This window comes from Rhinoraja longicauda, chromosome 9, assembly GCF_053455715.1.
Source record: "Rhinoraja longicauda isolate Sanriku21f chromosome 9, sRhiLon1.1, whole genome shotgun sequence".
Classification (NCBI taxonomy): domain Eukaryota; kingdom Metazoa; phylum Chordata; class Chondrichthyes; order Rajiformes; family Arhynchobatidae; genus Rhinoraja; species Rhinoraja longicauda.
Window position 1 is genome coordinate 54,093,846 of NC_135961.1, and position 20,496 is coordinate 54,114,341.

General features: G+C 52.2%; 1 protein-coding gene across 1 annotated transcript in view; it reads left to right on the forward strand.

Annotated features, from left to right (window-relative positions):
* Positions 1–10,746: 10,746 nt before the first annotated feature.
* mcm3 (minichromosome maintenance complex component 3) overlaps positions 10,747–20,496 on the forward strand; it is a 57,248-nt gene continuing 47,498 nt past the window's right edge. The window contains exons 1-4 of the mRNA XM_078405916.1: positions 10,747–10,869; positions 13,797–13,909; positions 15,437–15,645; positions 17,417–17,547. Of these exons, the coding sequence (XP_078262042.1) occupies positions 10,807–10,869; positions 13,797–13,909; positions 15,437–15,645; positions 17,417–17,547 (516 nt within the window). The 5' untranslated portion in view covers positions 10,747–10,806. The remainder of the gene's footprint in view (positions 10,870–13,796; positions 13,910–15,436; positions 15,646–17,416; positions 17,548–20,496) is intronic.

Genomic DNA, 20,496 nt, shown 5'->3' on the forward strand with positions numbered 1-20,496 from the left:
ATCTAGGGATGTCCCTGAAGAACACAATCACTTTCCACGTGCATTCCGGTGACACCAGTTTCAGCTAAGAAAGCCAATACTGTCTCTAAGCTGTAGACACAAGAAACTGTAGATGCTGTTTTATAAAAAAATAAAAAGTGTTTGAATAACAGCGAGTCAGACAGCACCTCTGGGGAACATGGGTAGGTGACATTTCGGGTCGGCACCCTTTTTGGGACTGATTGTGATGGGGGTTGGGAGAAAGCTAGAAGAGATAAGGGGCAAGCTAAAGCCTGGTGAGTGATAGGTGGATACAGGTGAGGAGGTTTGAAAGGCAGATGTTTGGACAAAAGCCAGAGATGAAAAGACAAAAGATGTGAGATTAGGATAGAGGTGCAAATTGTAAATGCAGAGTAAGGAATATGGGTGGAAGGAGAGAAATGGATGCAAGTCCATGTGAGACACAGATAAAAGATGGGGAGGAGGGAAGAGAAAAGGTGGGGGGGGAGGGAGTTTGTAGGTTAGTTACCTAAAATTGGAGAATTGAATGTTCTATACTGTTAGGTTGTAAGTTACCCCAGTGGAATATGACGTAGGTTCCAAGACAGAAATGTCTATGTGGGAATCTTCTTTCATGTGCTTCATCTATGTTTCAAATGTTACATCACTGTCATCGTCCGTCCTGAAAAGGGCGCAAGCTTCCGGCGAAAATCAGTGGGAGCCATCACTTGTAATATAGGCAATGGTGGTAGCAGAATTAGCTCAGGTCACTTCCTGTTTCCAGCCCCGCGAGGTGGACGCTTCTGCTAAGAGGCCTATATGGGAATGGGAAAGGGGGTTAAATTGTTTAGCATCGGGAAATCCAACAGGCCTTGAAGGACTGAGCGCAAGAGTTTGGCAAAACGGTCTCCAAGCTGTTAGATCTGCTGACATCCAGCAATTGATAAGGCAGGATTTCTCTAGTTAAATTATAGAAGTATTTAACAAGTATCTGGCCAAGCACTTGGATCATTGGGGCCTACCATACCAAGAGCTGTTAAGTGGTATTAAAGATGATGGGTATGTGATTCTCTACTGTGTGCCTCGAAGACTAAATATTGTGAGAAACAAAGCTATTGTCATTGATTCCCAACACAGACTCCACTTTCAAACGATCCTGCTCCTGGTACCTAGCTAAGGTTGTTCGGGTCAGTTCACAAATCTGATGGTCGTCGGAAAGTAGTTATTCTTGAGCCTGGTGACGGTCCACATCCAACCCTAGCACTGGAGAAGCTGCACGCAGTGGTCAACAAATAGCAGTCAGCACACACCGATGCCTTTCCCATCACTGCTGGGGACTTCAAGGCAGCTTGCATATAGGCAGCGATGAAAGAGCACATCCACAGCAGTGAAGGCTGCATAGTGCTGGTCAGGAGAGGCAGAGGAACAACACCAGGGCTGCTTGGATTCGGTAAATTGAGTGATGTTCAAGGAAAAGCTTATTAGGTGGTTATACATTTGCTCCTGGACCAGAACTAGTTGATGGCTCATGTAGTCAATCACTCCCAACTGCTTTCAGCTACAAGATTTTCCAAGACCTAATATAAAACATAAAATATTTATTGTTATAGAATATAAAAACATGAATGTAATGTCGAGTCTTTATACAGCACTAATCAGACCATATCTGAGGTAGGGTATGCTGGCGTTGGAGGGGACCAGAGATTTACGAGAATGATCCCGGTGTGGCGGTGCCCGGGGATTAGGCCACTCCCTGGGTCATCCCCCTCGGCACTGAGTCGACAGGGCTGGGGAGGGGTCTGGAGCTACGGGGTATGCCTGAAGGGGCTAGAGTTTACTATCGTGCGAGAGACTGAAGAGAGTGGATGTTCGGATGCTACATTAAAGTTACTGTTAATCCTTACCTGGCGTCTTGCCTGATTCCTGCTGCGTCCAGACCCACTACACTGGTGACCCTCGACATTTCCTCGCAAGTCACGATGGACCCGAACGCTCCTCAATCCGCACTACCCGGGCCTGCCGGTCAGCCGCCTCTGGACCCTGCTGGACCCCACCCCATGGACCCTGCCGGCCGCACCGCTCTCCACGCCGTGGCGTTGAAGCTGCCTCCCCTGTGGGCCGATGATCCAGACTTCTGGTTTGACCAGGCCGAGGCGCAGTTCACCCTGCGGGGCGTAACTGCCGATGCCACCAAGTACTTTTATGTTATCAGCGCCCTCGACCAGGCCACCGCGCGTCGGGTCCGACCCTTCCTCCGCGCCCCCCCGGCGGGTGATAAGTATGAGGGCCTCAAGGCCTTTCTTCTGCGGCAGTTCAGCCTCAGTGAGGCCGAGCGGGCGACCCAGATCCTCCGGATGCCGGGCCTGGTTGACCGCCGCCCGTCGGTACTACTGGGTGACATGTTAGCGCTGCTGGGCGACCACCATTTAAACACTCTTACCTGCTGCAGCTGCCGTCCGATCTCCGCCAGCAGCTCATCCACGACCCGTTCACCGACATGCAGGTGGTGGGCGAGCGCGCCGACGATCTCTGGATGGCCCGTCAGCTGGCCCTCGACGCGCTGGAAGTCCCTCCGACGACCAACGACGATCCGCAGGTAGGGGCCTCGATCGCCCGCATCTCCACCGCTCCTCGACGTCCTTCGCGATGGGACCCGGCTGCAACAGCACACCCGGCCGGCAGCACGTCTTTCCCGCGCAGCCTGCCGGCAGTTCCTCCGCACGCCACCGGAGGTCGCTGGTGGTCGGATCGGCCCACACAGCCGCCCGTTTCCACAGACGCCAGCAGAGGGGGCTGGTGCTACTTTCACCGGTGCTGGGGCCTTTCTGCCCGTCAATGCCGGCAGCCCTGCTCGTTCCCGGGAAACGCAGGGGCCGACCGTCAGTGATTGCTTCTGCGGCCGGCCAGATTCATCGCGTGTTTGCGTGGGATCGCCGGACCGCAGCTCGTTTCCTTGTGGACACAGGGGCTGAGGTGAGCGTCCTTCCCCCTTCGAATGCTGACCTCCGCAGTGGTAAACGCGACCCCCTCCTCGCTGCAGCAAACGGGACTCCAATCCGCTCGTATGGGGTGCGCACGCTCTCCCTCAACTTCGGAGAGGGCCGCTTCTCATGGCCAATCGTCATTGCGGATGTGTCCCAGCTGTTGCTGGGTACGGACTTTCTACGGGCACATTCCCTGCTCGTGGACGTCAAGCGGCAGCGTTTGGTGCACTCCATCACCTTGCAGCCTGTTTCCCTCCATGTGGGCGACCAGGTCGTGCAGCCTGATGGGCCCCGGTCGTCCGTGGACGTTACATTCTCGCGAATTCTGGCTGATTTCCCCGAAATCCTCGACCCCCGGTTCCATTCCTCCGCCCCGAAGCACGGGGTGGAGCATCACATTCCCACCACTGGCCCGCCCCTGCACACCAGGGCGCGGCATCTTCCACCGGACAAGCTCCGTCTCGCTCGGGAGGAGTTCCGCCTTATGGAGTCCCTGGGTAACACCCGTGGGCGTCCCCACTCCATATGGTCCCCAAGGCAGACGGTGGCTGGCGCCCTTGAGGTGACTACCATCGGCTTAACGATGCTACCATCGCTGACAGGTATCCGGTCCCCCACATTCAGGACTTTAACGCACACCTGGCTGGGGCCACGGTATTTTCCAAGGTCGATCTGGTGCGTGGCTACAATCAGATTCACATCCACCCAGACGACGCCCCCAAGACGGCCATCGTGACACTATTTGGCCTTTTCTAATTCCTCCGTATGCCGTTTGGACTTAAGAACGTTGCGCAAGCTTTTCAGCGGCTTATGGACTGTGTGTGCCCTGGCCTGGACTTTGTGTTCGTGTACCTCGATGACATTTTGGTGGCAAGCTGCTCGAGACAGGAGCATGCTGCCCATCTCCGTCAGCTATGCCAGCGCCTTAGCGATCATGAGCTGGCCATCAACATCGCCAAATGCCGTTTCGTGGTGTCGTCCATCAATTTCCTGGGCCACCACGTGACCCTGCACGGGGCGCTGCCGCTCCCGGACAAGGTGGACGTGGTGCGCTAGTTTCCACGCCTGACCACCTTGAGGGGCCTCCAGGAGTTCGTTGGGATGGTGGCCTTTTACCACCGATTTGTGCCATCTGCAGCCCGGAACATGCGCTCGCTGTTTCACCTCATGGCGGGCAAGCGCAAGGAGGTCGAATGGACTGACGATGCGGTAGCGGCGTTCCAACACGCCAAGGATGCCCTGGCTATGGCCACGATGCTCGTGCACCCATGGGCGGATGCACCAACCAGCCTGACGGTCGACGCTGCGATGTGGCGGTTGGGGCGGTGCTCGAACAGCGGATTGATGGGTGTTGGAAGCCTCTCGCTTTCTTCAGCAGGCACCTCAGCGGCGCACAGCGGAACTACAGTGCCTTTGACCGCGAGCTCCTTGCCCTTGCAGTCCGCCACTTCCGCTACTTTCTCGAGGGGCGAACCTTCACCGCGTACACTGACCACAAGCCCCTCACCTTTGCGTTCGCCAAGGTGTATGACCCGTGGTCAGCTCACCAGCGGCGGCAGTTGACTTTCGTCTCGGAGTATACTACCTCCATCCGTTTCATCGGGGGCAAAGACAACAGAGTGGCCGACGCTTTGTCACGACCTGTGGTCCACGCCGTCCTGCAAGTGGCCGATGACATCGACTACTCAGCCCTGGCGTCCGCCCAGTTGACCGACGATGAGATGTCTGCCTATCGTACCGCCGTTTCGGGCCTGCGGTTGGAGGACGTTCCCTATGGCGCTGGGGGCGCAACGCTGCTGTGCGATGTATCCACCGGGCAGCCGCGCCCCATCGTTCCCGTTGCCTGGCGGCGCAAGGTGTTCGAGGTGCTCCACGGGCTGGCCCACCCTTCCATTCGGGCGACGACGACCCTCGTGGCTTCCCGTTTCGTGTGGCACGGGTTGTGTAAACAGGTTGGGCATTGGGCGCGCATCTGCATCCCGTGCCAAACTGCCAAAGTACAGCGGCATGTGCGAGCGCCGCTCCAGGAGTTCATCGTCCCTCGACAGCGGTTCGACCACATCCATGTGGACATTGTGGGGCCGCTGTCGCTTTCTCGGGGCTTCACCCACCTGCCGGACACTTCTGCCTCTACTTGTGCCTATGCGTTGGCGGCACACTGGATTGCCAGATTTGGGGTGCCGCTCGACATCACGTCCGACCGAGGGCCGCAATTCACCTCCGAACTGTGGTCAGTCATGGCTCAACTACTGGGGGTTAACCTGCATCGCACCTCTGCGTACCATCCGCAGGCGAACGGCCTGGTGGATTGCTTCTACCGCCAGCTCAAGGCTGCCCTGAAGGCCTGGCTTGTTGGTCCGGACTGGGTAGACGCGTTGCCGTGGGTGTTGCTGGGCATCCGCACTGCGCCCAAAGAGGACCTGGCCACCTCCTCGGCTGAATTGGTGTACGGGGCCCCGCTGACAGTGCCCGGTGAGTTTATTCCATCCGCCCAGAGTCAGGCGGAGCAACCATCGGCCGCGCTGCAACGCCTTCGAGAGACGGTGGGCAAGCTGGCACCGGTGCCGACGTCTCGCCATGGTTTGGTTCGGTCGCATGTCCCTTCCGCTCTGCAGGACTGCCCGTTTGTTTTCCTGTGCCGGGATGCACACCGCGGCTTCAACGTCCGTATGAAGGGCCATTCAAGGTGCTCGAACGTGGTTCTGCCACCTTCGTTTTGGACATGGGGGTCGTACTGAGACAGTCTCTATTGCACGGCTGAAGCCGCCGCACGTGGACATTAGCCAGCCGGTCCTACTGGCGCGGCCTCGCCCTCGGGGTCGTCCTGCGTCCCGGCCCTTACCCCCAGCGTCCCTGCGGTTGTCTTCCCCTGGCGGAGTGGTTTCGGTTCCTCCGCCCGCCGTGGTGCGCACACGGGCTGGTCGTCTCATACATCCCCCTGTCCGTTTCGTGCCTCCGGTTCTTGAGGGGGGGGGGGTCCTGTGGCGGTACCCGGGGATTAGGCCACTCCCTGGGTCATCCCCCTCGGCACTGAGATATTCTGATGCTACATGCTGGGTTAAAATATGAGCCGCTGGGCCTGTACTTGTTGGAATTTAGTAGGATGAGGGGGAATCGCATTGAAACTTACCAAATAGTGAAAGGCTAACTTACCAAATAGAAGAAATGATGTGGAGGTGTTTCCACTAGTGGGAGAGTCCAGGACTAGAGGTCATGGCCTCAGAATAAAAGGATGTTCCTTTAGGAAGGAGATGAAGAGGAATTTCTTTAGTCAGAGGTGCTGAATCTGTGGAATTCATTACCACAGAAGGCTGTGGACGCCAAGTCAATGGATATTTTTAAGGCACAAATGAATAGGTTCTTATTTCAAAGGTTCAAAGGTCAGTTTATTGTCACGTGTACCAATTAAAGTACAGTGAACCTCGAATTACCATTACCATACAGCCATGCTAAAAAAACGCAACACGACACACAACAACATAAAAGTTAACATAAATATCCACCACAGTGGATTCCCCACATTCCTCACTGTGATTGAAGGCTGCCTCGCCAATAGTCTGTCTGTCCCTTTGTTATTTTTTTAGTATGTGTGAAGTGTATGTTTTAGTGTTCTTTAGCTTGTTTCATGTGGGGGGGGGGGGCTTTTTTTAATCTCTTACCTCGACGGAGATGTGATTTTTTTCCATATCGTATCTCCGTCTGCACTGCAGCCTAACATCGCGAAGCTGGTGGACTTTGCTGAGGACCGACTTCGGGAGCTCCAACCGCGTGAGCCTGCGGACTTTAATATCGTGGACCACGCCATTGCTGGCGCCACCCGGTGATTAGCATGGGTGTCAGGGGTTACAAAAGCCAATTAACCAACAAACCTATAGATCTTGAGTGTAGGAAGAAACTGGAGTACCCGGGAATACCCATGGTCACAGCAAGAACGTACAAACTCCATTCGGACAGCACCCAGAGTCAGGATCGAACCCGGGACTCTGGCACAGTAAGGCAGCAACTCTGCAACTCTACCACTGCGCCACCCCTCAGTTGACAGCCCCCTCCTGCTCAGTCGACGGTGGCGGCCCCTCTCCTAAATAGACGACAGCCTCCCCCTTCTCAGTAGAAGAGGGCTTTCCTTCAGTAGATGGCCTTTCCTTCTCCTCCTCAGTAGATGGCCTTTCCTTCCCCTCTCAGTAGATGGCATTTCCTTCCCCTCCTCAGTAGATGTCCTTTCCTTCCCCTCCTCAGTAGATGGCCTTTCCTTCCCCTCCTCAGTAGGCGGCGGCCCTGCTCCTCCTCAGTGGACGGAGGCGGCCCCGCTCCTCCTCAGTGGACGGCGGTGGCCCCGCTCCTCCTCAGTTGACAGCAGCGGACTCCCTCCTTAGTAGATGACTCCCCTCCTCAGTAGATGGCACCTCCCCCCTCCTCAGTTGAAGGCAGCCTCCTCCCTCCCTCCTCAGGCGACAGCCCCCTCATCGTCAGTCGGCGGCGGCAGTCCCCCCCCCCCCCCAGTAGATGGCAGCTTCCCCCTTCTCAGTAGACGAGGGGTTTCCCCTCCTCAGTAGATGGCCTTCCCTCCCCCTCTTCAGTAGACGACAGCCCCCTCCTCCTCAGTCAACAGCGGCGGCCCCACTCCACCTCAGTCGACAGTGGTGGACTCCCTCCTTAGTAGATGACTCCCCCCTAGTCGAAGGCAGCCTCCTCCCTCCCTCCTCAGTTGACGATGGCAGTTGGCCCCTCTCCTCAGTCGACGGCGGCAATCCCACTCCTCCTCAGTCGACGGTGGAGGCCGCCCTCCTCAGTCGACGGCAGCCTCTCCCTTCTCAGTAGACGAGGGCTTTCCCCGCCTCAGTAGATAACCTTCCCTTCCTCTCCTCAGTAGAGTCGCGCCCTCCTCCTCAGTTGATGACGGCGGTTGGCCCCGCTCCTCCTCAGCCGATGGAGGCGACCCTGCTCCTCCTCAGTCGACAGCAGTGGACTTCTTCCCGAGTAGATGACTCCCCTCCACAGTAAACGACGCCCGCCCCCCTCCTCAGTTGAAGGCAGCCTCCTCCCTCCCTCCTCAGTCGGCAGCCCCCTCCTCCTCAGACAACGGTGGCGGCCCCCTCTCCTCAGTCGATGGCAGCGGCCCCTCTCCTCCTCAGTAGACGGCAGCCTCCCCCTTCTCAGTAGACGAGGGCTTTCCCCTCCTCAGTAGACGGAGACCCCTCCTCCTCAGTTGACGACGGCGGTTGGCCCCTCTCCTCAGCCGATAGTGGCGGCCCCGCACCGCCTCAGTCGAAGGCAGCCTCCTCCCCTCATCCTCAGTCGATGGCGGCAGCCCCTCTCCTCCTCAGTAGACGGCAGCATCCCCCTTTTGAGTAGACGATGGGTTTCCACTCCTCAGTAGATGGCCTTCCCTCCTCCTCCTCAGTAGACGGTAGCCACCTGCTCCTCAGACGACGACAGCAGGCCCCCTCCTCCTCAGTCAACAGCGGCGGATTCCCTCCTTAGTAGATGCCTCCCCTCCTCAATAAACGGCGCCCCCCAACTCAGTCGAAGGCAGCCTCTTCCCTCCCTCCTCAGTCACCAGCCCCCTCCTCCACAGTCAACAGCGGCAAACCCCCTCCTCCTCAGTCAATGGCGGTGCCCCCCCCACCTCCTCAGTAGACGGCAGCCTCCCCCTTCTCAGTAGACGAGGGCTTTCCCCTCCTCAGCCTTCCCTTCCCCTCCTCAGTAGACGGAGGCCCCCTCCTCTTCTGTTGACAACGGCGGTTGGTCCCTTTCCTCAGTCGACAGTGGCGCCCCCCCCCCTTCAGTCGATGGAGGCCCACACCCCCCAGTTGAAGGCAGCGGCCTCGCTCCTCCTCAGTCGACGGCGGCGGCCCCGCTCCTCCTCAGTCGATGGCGGCGGACTCCCTCCTCAATAGATGACGACCCCCATCTCAGTCGAAGGCAGCCTCCCCCAGCCCTCCCAATATTTGATTTTACAAATCCATAATTTTGATGTCCAAAATTCAGAATTTTACATCAAAATTCATATGTCACGTAATGCAACTTTTCAGCAAAAAAAGTATGGGTGCCAAATGCGCATACGCATTGCGCTACATTCATGTTTGAAAAACGACTATTATTTCCAACAATCTGTAGTTTTTGGACTGCATGTACAATGTCAGGCCTGTCATGGGTATATTCTGCTGTTTATAGAAAGGTTGTTGAACAGAAATACTTTTTACAACACAAAGAAAAATTTGTTTTGTTTTGTTTTTTCTATTTTGCTTTTTTCCTTACACATCCCAATTCTCTTGGTATTGAATAAAAGAACAATGTTCATAAAATGTATGACTAAGTTATGACGGGTTTCATTTAAAACTGCACATACCTAAATTGAAGACATACTTGCTCCACTGGTCTTCAACAGCAAATTACAACGGTCCATTTCCCCCCATCCCCCCCCCCTCCTCTCCCCCACTACTTCTACTCCCCCACCCCTCCCCCCTTACCCCCCCTCCTCCTCCACTCCCCCTCCTCCTCCACTCCCCCAGTACTCCTCCCTTCCTCCGCCCCCACTCCTCCTCCCCTGCCCCCTGCCCATTCACCCACCCCATCCCTTCTCAACATCAACGGGCCTCACATCCGTCATTTTAGTAAGCAAAACCCATTGTTCGTTATGCCTCTCGCAATGTAATCAGTGTATTGGGGGAACAGTATGTGTGATGATACCATAAGAATGCAGAATATATCTCATCTATCAATTCACAGATTTTTGTTATTTTTCTTTTTAAATGTTTCTGCAGGTTTCTGCATACTAAAATGGCGCATGACATACTACGGTTTTTAGGGTCGAATGGTCTATCTCGCTCTGCTCTATTATCTTTGGTCGACAGCCCCCTCCCCCTCAGTCGACGGCCGCCCCTCCTCAGTCGACGGCAGCGGCTCCTCCCCTCCCCAGTAGACGGCAGCTTCCCCCCTCTCAGTAGAAGAGGGCTTTCCCCTCCTCGGTAGATGGCCTTCCCTTCCCCTCCTCGGTAGACGGCAGCCCCCTCCTCCTCAGTCGACGGCGGCGGCCCCACTCCTCCTCAGTCGACAGCGGCGGACTCCCTCCACAGTAGACAGCGCCCCCCCCCCCCCTCCCCCACCTAGAAGGAAGCCCCCTCCCTCGACAGCCGCCTCCTCAGTCGACGGTGGCAGTCCCCCCTTCTCATTCGACGGTGGCGGCCCCTCTCGGCGCCCCCCCCTCCGAAGGCAGCCTCCTTCCTCAGTTGACAGCTCCCTCTCCTCAGTCGAAGGCAGCGGCCCCTCTCCTTCTCAATAAACGCCCCCCTTCCCAGTAGACGTGGGCTTTCCCCTCCTCACTAGATGGCCTTCCCTTCCCCTCCTCAGTAGACGGCAGCCCCCTCCTCTTCTCTTGATGACGGCGGTGGCCCCCTCCTTCTCAGTCAACAGTGGTGGCCCCTCTCAGTCAACACGGAGCCCCCACCGCTCCTCAGTCGATGGCGGCGGTTCCCTCCTCCCCTCTTTAGTAGATGACAGCTCCCCCTTCCCTTCTTTAGTAGATGATGGCTCGTTCCCCTCTTAAGTAGATGATGGCTCCCCTCCTCAGTAAGTGGCCTTCCTCCTCAGTTGACAGCGGCTGACAGCTTCACTGCACCCTCACGTCTCGCGCGCAAACTGCCAGCCATCCGCCTCTCTCCTTGACACCGATGGGCGGGACTGCGGCATGACGCACAGGTCCGCCGTGGTATCATATTAACATACGTGTTGACGTTTCCGCGAGCCCGCCTCCGGAGGGGATTTTACCCGCTAGATATGTTGATCAGCGGCGACACGTGACCTGACGGTTGGCGCGAAAAGGTGAAGCAAGGAGAGAGCGGACATGGCGGACGAGCCGGCTCTGAGGGAGGCGCAGCGAGAGTACCTGGACTTCCTAGACGATGAGGTGGGCTGTGGGGCAAGAGGCAAAGGGCGGGCAGAGGCACCTGGACTGCTCTATGGTAGAGGGAGGAGGGGAAGAGGCAGAAGCAGCCGTAATGGGTTGAATGTTGGAGTGGAGCTCCGCACACAAGGTGCGGATGTCCGATGGGGGAGGGGATCTGAGGGAGGAGAGGAGGATCGGGGAATGGAGAGAGAGAGAGAGAGAGGAAGATGAGAGAGAGGGAGATGAGAGAGAGAGGGAGATAGGGAGATGGGGAGAGGGAGATGGGGGAAGAGGGAGATGGGAGAGGGAGATTGGGGGGGAGGGGGAGAGGGAGATGGGGAGAGTGGGAGAGAGAAAGGGGAGATGGAGAGAGGGATGAAGAGAGGGAGGGAGATGGGGGCTGAGAGGGAGGGAGATGGGGGTGGGAGAGAGAGGGAGATGGGGAGGAGTGAGATGGGGAGAGTGGGAGAGAGAGAAAGGGGAGATGGGGAGGGGGAGAGAGGAGATGGGTATGGGAGAGAGGGAGATGGGGAGAGGGGGATGGTGGCTGGGAGAGAGGGAGGGAGATGGGGGCTGAGAGAGAGGGAGGGAGATGGGGTGGGAGAGAGAGAGAGATGGGGGGGTGGGAGAGAGAGAGAGATGGGGGGGTGGGAGAGAGAAGGAGATGGGGGGTGGGAGAGAGAGAGAGGGAGATGGGGGTGGGAGAGAGAGAGGGAGATGGGGGTGGGAGAGAGAGGTAGATGGGGTGGGAGAGAGGGAGATGGGGGGTGAGAGAGAGAGAGAGGGGAGATGGAGATGGGGGTGAGAGAGAATGGGAGATGGGTGGGAGAGAGAGAGGGAGATGGGGGGTGGGAGAGATAGAGGGGGAGATGGGGTTGGGAGAGAGGGAGATGGGGGGTGGGAGAGAGAGAGGGAGATGAGGGGTGGGAGGGAGATGGGGGGGTGCGAGAGAGGGAAATGGGGGGGAGTGAGAGAGGGAGATGGGGGGGGTAGAGGGAGATGGGGGGTGTAGAGGGAGATGGGAGAGAGAAGGATGGGGGTGAGAGGTAGATGGGAGGGGAGAGGAGAGAGGGGGATGGGGAGGAAGAGAGTGGGATGGGGATGGAATAGAGGGGGGTGGGGAGGAAGAGAGGGGGAAGGGGAGGTGGATGCGGAGGAAGAGAGGGAGATGGGAGAGGGGAGGTGGATGGGGGTGGAAGGGAGGGGAGGGAAGAGAGAAGGATGGGGGGCAGTGAGAGAGGGATCTGAATGGGATTGTTGATGAGTGCTGTGGTCAATTCGAGGGTGGTGCTGGGGATCATTATAAGCCCCCTGTTGTCAAGGGAACATGGTCAGTGTCCTTACAGTTGTCACAGTACATGTAATGTATGCAGTGCAGAAACAGGCCTTGTAAACCAGCATCTGCAGTTCCTTGTGTCAGCATATCTGGAGAGGAGTGAGTGACGTTTCAGGTCAAGACTGGTTTGGGTCTGAAGATGGGGTCTCGACCTGAAATACCACACATTCCATCTCTCCAGAGATGCTACCTGTCCCGCTGAGTTACTCCAGCTTTTTGTGTCAATCTGCAGTTCCTTGTTTAGTCCCCTTTATCCAACTCCTCCTAACATATCAATAAGGTGGACAAAAAATGCTGGAGTAACTCAGCGGGTCAGGTAGCATCTCTGTAGACAAGGAATAGGTGACGTTTCAGGTCAAGACATTTCTTCAGTCTGGTGTCTAACAACAAGTTGCCAAACTGAGCTGGTCCCATTTGCCTGCATTTGACCCATATCCTTCTAAACTTTTTCCCATACATGAACCTGGCCAAGTATCTTCTAAGCATTATAATTTTACCCAGTTCCTACTTCCTCTGGCAGCTCATTCTGCAGTCCCATCACGCTCTATGTGAAACAATTGCCTCCCAGGTTCCCATTAAACTTCCCCCTCTCACCTTAAAACTATATCCTTTCATCTTGGACACTCCACTCATGTTAGAAGGAACTGTGACCATTCAAAGTATCTATGCCCCTCATGATTTTACAAACCTGTAAGGATACCCCTTAGCCTCCTTCCTTCAGGGAAACCATTACTATTATAACGTTTATGAGAATTTGGACAGGTACATGGATAGGATAGGTTTAGAGAGTTGTGGACCAAGCGCGGTCAGCTGGCTCCAGTGTTGATGGGGCATGTTGGGTTTGTGTGGGAAAATTTGCCGAAGGGCCTGTTTCCACGTTGTATGACTGACTAAAACAGACTGTCTAATCTCTCCTTGTAACTCAAGCCCACCATCCCAACTACATCCTTGTGAATGTTTTCTGAGGCCTCTCTAATATAATCACATGCATATCCTAGGTATCTCAAAATGCTGGAGTAACACAGCGGGTCAGGCAGCATCTCGGGAGAGAAGGAATGGGTGATATTTCGGGTCGAGACCCTTCAGACTGATTTAGCAACTTGCATATCCTTGTCATTAGTCTCTGGTGGTGATAAATGAAGGCCACCCAGACCCTTAGTCTATTCAATGATCATGCCTGTTGGTCAGGCCACAACTGAAGTGATATGATGGCCACAGGTGCTCGTGCTGTTCTGCAATTCGATATCCTAGCTGATCTGATCTTGGCCCTGCATTTTCTGCTTGGTTTCCATTTCACCTATCCTTGCTTCACCTTGCTTGGCGATGAACAATTTTGGAACTACCCTTGGATCAACATCTCGGGTTCTGCCACATGCATCACACCAGTCAGTGAGTAGATGTAGTGGGAAGAGTCCATTACCCATCTCTTGATCAGTAATGTGACAAGGTGTGCCTTTGGCATGTGTGGTGATCCTGTCACAGATTTGGTGCAGAAGATGGGTGTTGTTTAATGAGGATGAAAATGGTTATTCTCGTTCTCATAAATTAGTGCTGAGATTGTGAATGATCTATTTTTTGCAAGAATCATTTATTTTTGATGGTTTTTTTGCAGCAAGATCAGGGGATTTACCAGAGCAAAGTGAGGGACATGATCAGTGAAAACTTGTACCGGCTGATCGTCAACGTTAATGACCTGCGAAGGAAGAATGAGAAAAGAGCACAACAGTAAGTATCTCGTGACAGTAGATAAGTTTGTTGGAATCTTACCCTCTCTCAGTCATCATTCTTAACCTAAGAAATTGGCCTTTGCAATCACCTCAGATATAAGGCTGGACTATATGGCAAGTTAGTGGAATAAATTGGGAAACCACATGAAAGGTATGCTCTTCAATCACTAGACTTGTACCAAACTCAACTGTCTGAAAGTTAACTTTGGGTGTTTGAGAATTCAGAAAAGTACAAGCAGGAATTTGATTAAACGGTAAAGACAATATGACTAGCAAAGAACAAAACGATATAGGATTATCATGGTTTCTAGTCATAGGGTCATACAGTGTGGAAACAGGCCCTTCGGCCCAATTTGCCCACACCGGCCAACATGTCCCAGCTACACTAGTCCCACCCGGCTGCATTTGGTCCATATCACTCCAAACCTGGGGATAGTCCCTGCCTCAACTGCCTCCTCTTGCAGCTTGTTCAATACATCCACCACCCTTTGTGTGAAAAAGTTACCCTTCAGATTCCAGTTAAATCGTTTCCCCTTCACCTTAAACCTATGTCCTCTGGTCTTCGATTCACTTACTCTGGGCAAGAGACTCTGTGCATCTACCCGATTGATTTCCCCCTCATGATCTTATACACTTCTATAAGATCACCCCTCATCCTCCTGTGCTCCAAAGAATCGAGTCCCAGCCTACTCAACCTTTCCCTATAAGCTCACATCCTCTTGTCCTGGCAACATTCTCATAAATCTTCTCTGTACCCTTTCCAGCTTGACAACATCTTTCCTATAACACGGTGCCCAGAAATGAACACAATACTCTAAATGCCAACGTCTTGTACAACTGCAACATGACCTCCCTATTTCTATACTCAAGGGAAAGATAAAGAAAAGAGCAGTGAAGACATCTTTTTCAACAGAGGCAGTAGTCATAATGTGAATAGGGGATTCCACATTTCCTCATCTCATGATGTAGAGAGAGGCCACTTCAACCTATTGAATCTTTTACCCCACTCCTTTTCCACTTGTAACCATCAGGTTAGTCATTACTCTGAACTTCCTTGTGTTAGTATGCTGTCTACTGAGTATTATATTGACTTATCTGTTGTGTTGCTACAAGTGATAATTTTGTTTGTGTGCTTTGGAACATGATAATAAACCACACTTTACAATTCTCGCATTCCCATTAAACCCTACCCCCGGGGTGCCTTGGGGCGCTTCCTGCAGCCGATCTCAGGACATTACTTTTTTTCCCTGCATCCGCTGCCACCACCATCTTTACCTGGACAATTTTGAGTTGATTATTGATAACTAGGAAGCTGAGTAATTGGTTCTGAGGGCAGTGTGATGTCTTTAAAATGTGTGGAAAAGTGAGGTAAACCACTTCAGTCAGAAGAATAGTAAAGCAGGATATGAAATGATGTGAGACTATCATCAGCACTATTTAATGCAAAAACTGGTGTTCCTTTTCAAATTTAAAAAGGTCGATCCTCAAAATAACTGGCTACCTCTGTCTTATCCTTCCCTCACAGGCTACTGAACAACTCTTTTGAGGAGCTATTTGCCTTCCAGAGAGCTCTGAAGGACTTTGTTGCCTCCATTGATGCCACATATGCCAAGCAGTTTGAGGACTTCTACATTGGCCTGGAAGGCAGCTTTGGCTCCAAGCATGTCAGCCCACGAACCTTGACCTCGCGTTTCCTTAGCAATATCGTCTGCGTGGAGGGAATCGTAATCAAATGTGAGTTTTTGTTTGTCTTGATGGGACCGTGTGGAGTGGTGTTTGGTTGCCTCATCTAGAAATATGTTATATGTCTGTCCAGTGACTTTACAGCCACCACAGAGAAGCTGTTCACGAAATGCTGGAGTAACTCAGGGACAGGTATCATCTCTGAAAAGAAGGAAGGGTCTCGACCCGAAACATCACCCATTCCTTCTCTCCAGACATGCTGCCTGTCCCACTGAGTTACTCCAGCATTTAGTGTCCTTTGGTGTAAACCTTCCTCCACACTAAAGTTGTTCCTTGATTCGCAATATTCCCTGCACTTCACTGCAACACGTGTTGGGTCTCTGCCATGAGGGGTTTCTTATAGATGGTGATGGTGCTTGAGTCAAGGCTGCACGGATCAGCTGTGAAAGATTTTGCACATAAAGATTCTGTTAATCTCTGTCTTGCCTTTAATTACCAAGGCTAGCGCTGTTTCGTTGAATATTAGCCGTGTATCATAATCATACTTTATTAGCCAAGTATGTTTTGCAACATGTGAGGAATTTCATTAGCCATACAGTCATACCAATAAAAAGCAACAGAACACACAAAATACATTTTAACACGAACGTCCACCACAGTGACTCCTCCATATTCCTCACTGTGATGGAAGGCGAAAAAAAAGTTCAATCTCCCTTCTTTGTCCACCAATGGTCGGGGGCCTCTAACCTTCCGTGAACGGGACGATCTTGACTCCCCTAGACGGCGGGCGGGCCTTCCTCGTTGGGGCGATCAAGCTCCTGCATCGGGGGGGGGGATTCTCAGCTTCCCCCGCGCCAGGCGATCTACCACGGGTCGGGGCTAGTTGAATGTAGTGCGGCTTTTGGGGCTTCCCGACATCGGTCTCAACTCAAGACTGTGAGCTTGATGTTAAGGTCCGCAAGCCGCGGTTGGAGTGTCGATCCCAGGCAAGGAATCGGCTCCAATGCTAAGTCCACGCCCGACGGTGGGCCTCAAAGTCAGTCCTGAGCAAGGCCTCCATCTCCAGATGTTAGGCCGCAGAGCGACCGGAGATACGATCCAGAAAACAATCGCATCTCCCGGCGAGGTAAGAGATTGGAAAAATGTTTCCACCGCCCCCACCCACCACCCCACATAAAACAAACCAGAGAACATTAACACATACTTTTAAAACACACCAAAAATAACAAAAAGACAGGCAGACTGTAGGCGAGGCTGCCATCGCGGCGCAACCCAGTTCCTATTTCATGAAGCGTCAGTCTAATGGTTACACATCTGGGGAATACTAAATTCCTTTAATTGGGCACAGCTATTTCTCCTCTTCTATTTCCTCCTGGTCTTTCACTCTCTTATCACTGCCACTTCATTCTACTGACAAGTTGGATTGTTCTCTATGCACATGTTGCAGACGTGAGTGCTGTTTGCAGTTAATGTCAAGAGTGTTTAATTGTCATATGCTCTAGGACTGGAATGATGCAATTCTTACTTGCTAAAGCTTTACAGGCGCATTAAACGCAACAACACCACAAATAAACATGATGAACACAGTTATGTTGGTGGATAGACGTTTCTTCAGCTTGCAATGAGTCCTTCGGGATGTCATACAGTGTGGAAACGGGCCCTTCTGCCTAACTTGTCACTTTGCCTGCCTCTGAGTTAGTGTACTAAAGCAATTTGAATGTTTGAACGCCTTGGTGAAAAGAGTAACCTTGGCTCAATTATGCCAGTGCAAATCCCTGTTGTTATGTTTTGAATTTACTGTTATTTCTCTTGGGGCTTGTAGGTTCATTGGTACGTCCAAAGGTTGTTCGAAGTGTCCACTATTGTCCTGCCACAAAGAAGACTATTGAACGCAAGTACACGGATATGACTTCCCTTGAAGCTTTCCCTTCCAGTGCCATCTATCCAACTAAGGTGAGGTTCCTGATTGGGTTGTCCTGTTTTCTCAACTAAGTGCATAGTTCCCTGAGAATGGTGATATGGGTAGACAGGGTGGTGAAGATGGTGGTAGTACTAGTTTCACTGTTGGACTGTTGAAACTGTTATCATCGACCCCACAGCCAACAATGGACCCTTGTGGGCTCCTCATTTCCTTGATCAACATTGTTTTTCGCTTCCCCCGGCTCTCAGTCTGAAACATAGATAGAAACATAGAAAATAGGTGCAGGAGTAGGCCATTCGGCCCTTTGAGCCTGCACCGCCATTCAATATGATCATGGCTGATCATCCAACTCAGTATCCTGTACCTGCCTTCTCTCCAGACCCCCTGATCCCTTTAGCCACAAGGGCCACATCTAACTCCCTCTTAAATATAGCCAATGAACTGGCCTCAACTACCTTCTGTGGCAGAGAATTCCACAGATTCACCACTCTGTGTGAAAAAAAACTTTCTCATCTCGGTCCTAAAAGACTTCCCCCTTATCCTTAAACTGTGACCCCTTGTTCTGGACTTCCCCAACATCGGGAACAATCTTCCTGCATCTAAAGCATTGAAGAAGTGGCTCAACCCGAAATGTCACCTATTTCTTTTCGCCAGAGATGCTGCCTGGCCCTCTGAGTTACTCCAGCTTTTTGTGTCGATCTTTGGTGAAAAAGGCGATCGGCATGCTTGTCTTCTTTGTTCAGGGCATTGAGTGCTTGAGTCAGAACATCATGTTGCAACGGTACAAGGTTTTGGTGAGACTACACTTGGGGACATTGTGCGCAGTTTTGGATCGTTCTAGCTATAGGATGGTTGCCATTAAACTGGAAAAGGTGCAGAAATATTCACTGGTATAATATTCAGTAGACAGCATTCTAACAACATAAGGAATTTCCATTTCCTCTGACACACACAGTCTGAAGAACGGTCTCGTCCCCAAAAGTCACCTATTCCTTTTCTCCAGAGATGCTCTCTGACCCGCGAAGTTACCCCTTTTCCCTTAACACACCTGTAAAATTCTCCTTAAACTTAACTGCCAGAGCTAACTCATGCCTTGCTTTTTGCCCTCTTGATTTCATTCTTAGGTATTCTCAATTACCTAGACTCCTCCAGGGACATGCTTGATCCTAGCTGCATATACCTGACCCATTTCAGTTTACTGACCAGAGCTTCGGTTTGCTGCTTCATCTAGGGTGTCTTGCTCCTCCCTGTCTTGCTCCTGACTCTAATGGAAACATGCATACATTGAACTCTCATTGTTGCACTTATAAAAGCCTCCCACTTTATGGATGTCCCTTCGTCTGCAAACAGCCAAATGCTATCAAACGTGACCTTGCCCCAATTTAGATCTTTTAACTTGTGGACCAGCCTTATTCTTTTCCATAACTATTTTAAAGCTAATGAATCAGTGATCATTGGTCCCAGAGTGCTCACCCTTGATACTTCAGTCCTATTTCATTACAGCAGATCAAGCTTTGGACTCTCCTTTATAGGGCCTCTTTTTATTGCATGAGGAAATTTCCTATGTGCACTTAATAAATTCCACCCCTTCTCTCTTGGCAATATGGTATTTTCAGTCTATACTAGGATACTGCGATGATAGCCCTATTATTTTGGCAGCTGTCTGCAATCTCCCTGCATTCCTCTGATTCCTGTTGACTATTTGGCCTGTAGTACAATCCCAACAAAGTGATCATTCCATTTTTATGCCTTATCTTCACCTGCAAAGCCTCACTGGAGAATCCCCCAATAATATCATCGGGGGCTACTCCCATGTTATTCTCCTTAATAAAGCAAATTCCCCTTCATTCTTACTCCCACCTCTAACTTGCCTTTAGCACCTGTACCCGGGAACATTAAGCTGCCAGCCGTTCCCTTCCCTTGGTCAGGCTTCTGTAATGGATATAACGTCCCAGTCCCATATACCTTTCCACACCATGATTTCATCCGCCTTGCCTGTCTGGTGTCTTGCATTGAAATAAATGCATTTTAAGCCAGCACTTTCCTCGCTCTGTGCCATAATCTGACTTAAACCCTTCCTAGTAGCAGTTGCAAACTTGGTCCCTCTGTTCAGATCTAATCCATCCCTTTTGTGCATGTTATCTCTGTACCAGATGTGCTCGCAATGATCTAAAAACATGAACCCTTTCCTCCAACTAGCTGCTCAGCCGTGCATTCATTTGTCCCATCTTCCTACTCCTGCCCTCACCGACACGTAGCACTGGGAGTAATTATTACCCTTGATGTCCTGTTCTTTAACTTTGCCTTACTCCCTGTTTTTATTTTACAGCTCCCCATCCGTTTTCCTATCTATGTAATTTGTGCCAATGTGTACAACAACTTCTGGCTGCCCACCCTCCCCCTTGGAAATGTTCTGCAGCCACTCTGAGACATCCTGGGCCCTGCTATCAGGGAGGCAGCGAACTATCCCGGAGTCCAGTTTGCAACCACAGAATTTTCTCTCTGCCCCCCCCAACTCAGACCACAGAACAGTGCAGCATAAAAACAGGCCCAGAGGATATGCCGAACTTGATGCAGAGACCAACCCTTATCTGCCTGCACATAATCCATATCCGTCCATTCTCTGCCTATCTAGATGCCAATCCAAAATTTTGTTAAATGTCACTATCATAAACCCCCCCCCCCCCCCCTACCCAGCAGCAGGTTCCAGGCACTCGCCATCCTCTGTGTAAACAAAAACTTCCCCTTCACATCTTAACTTTACCCTTCTCATCATAAAGCTATACCCTCTAGTATTTGGTGGGGGGAAAAAAGGCTCTGCCTGTCTACCCTGTCCATGCCTCTCTCAATTTTATATACTATCCAGTCTCTCTGCACTCTGGCATTCCAGAGAGATTACTAATGAGTCTCCAATCACAGTCATATGCTGTTTTGTTGATGTTCATTGAAGATCTTTGACATAATTGTTGTCCAAATATGTA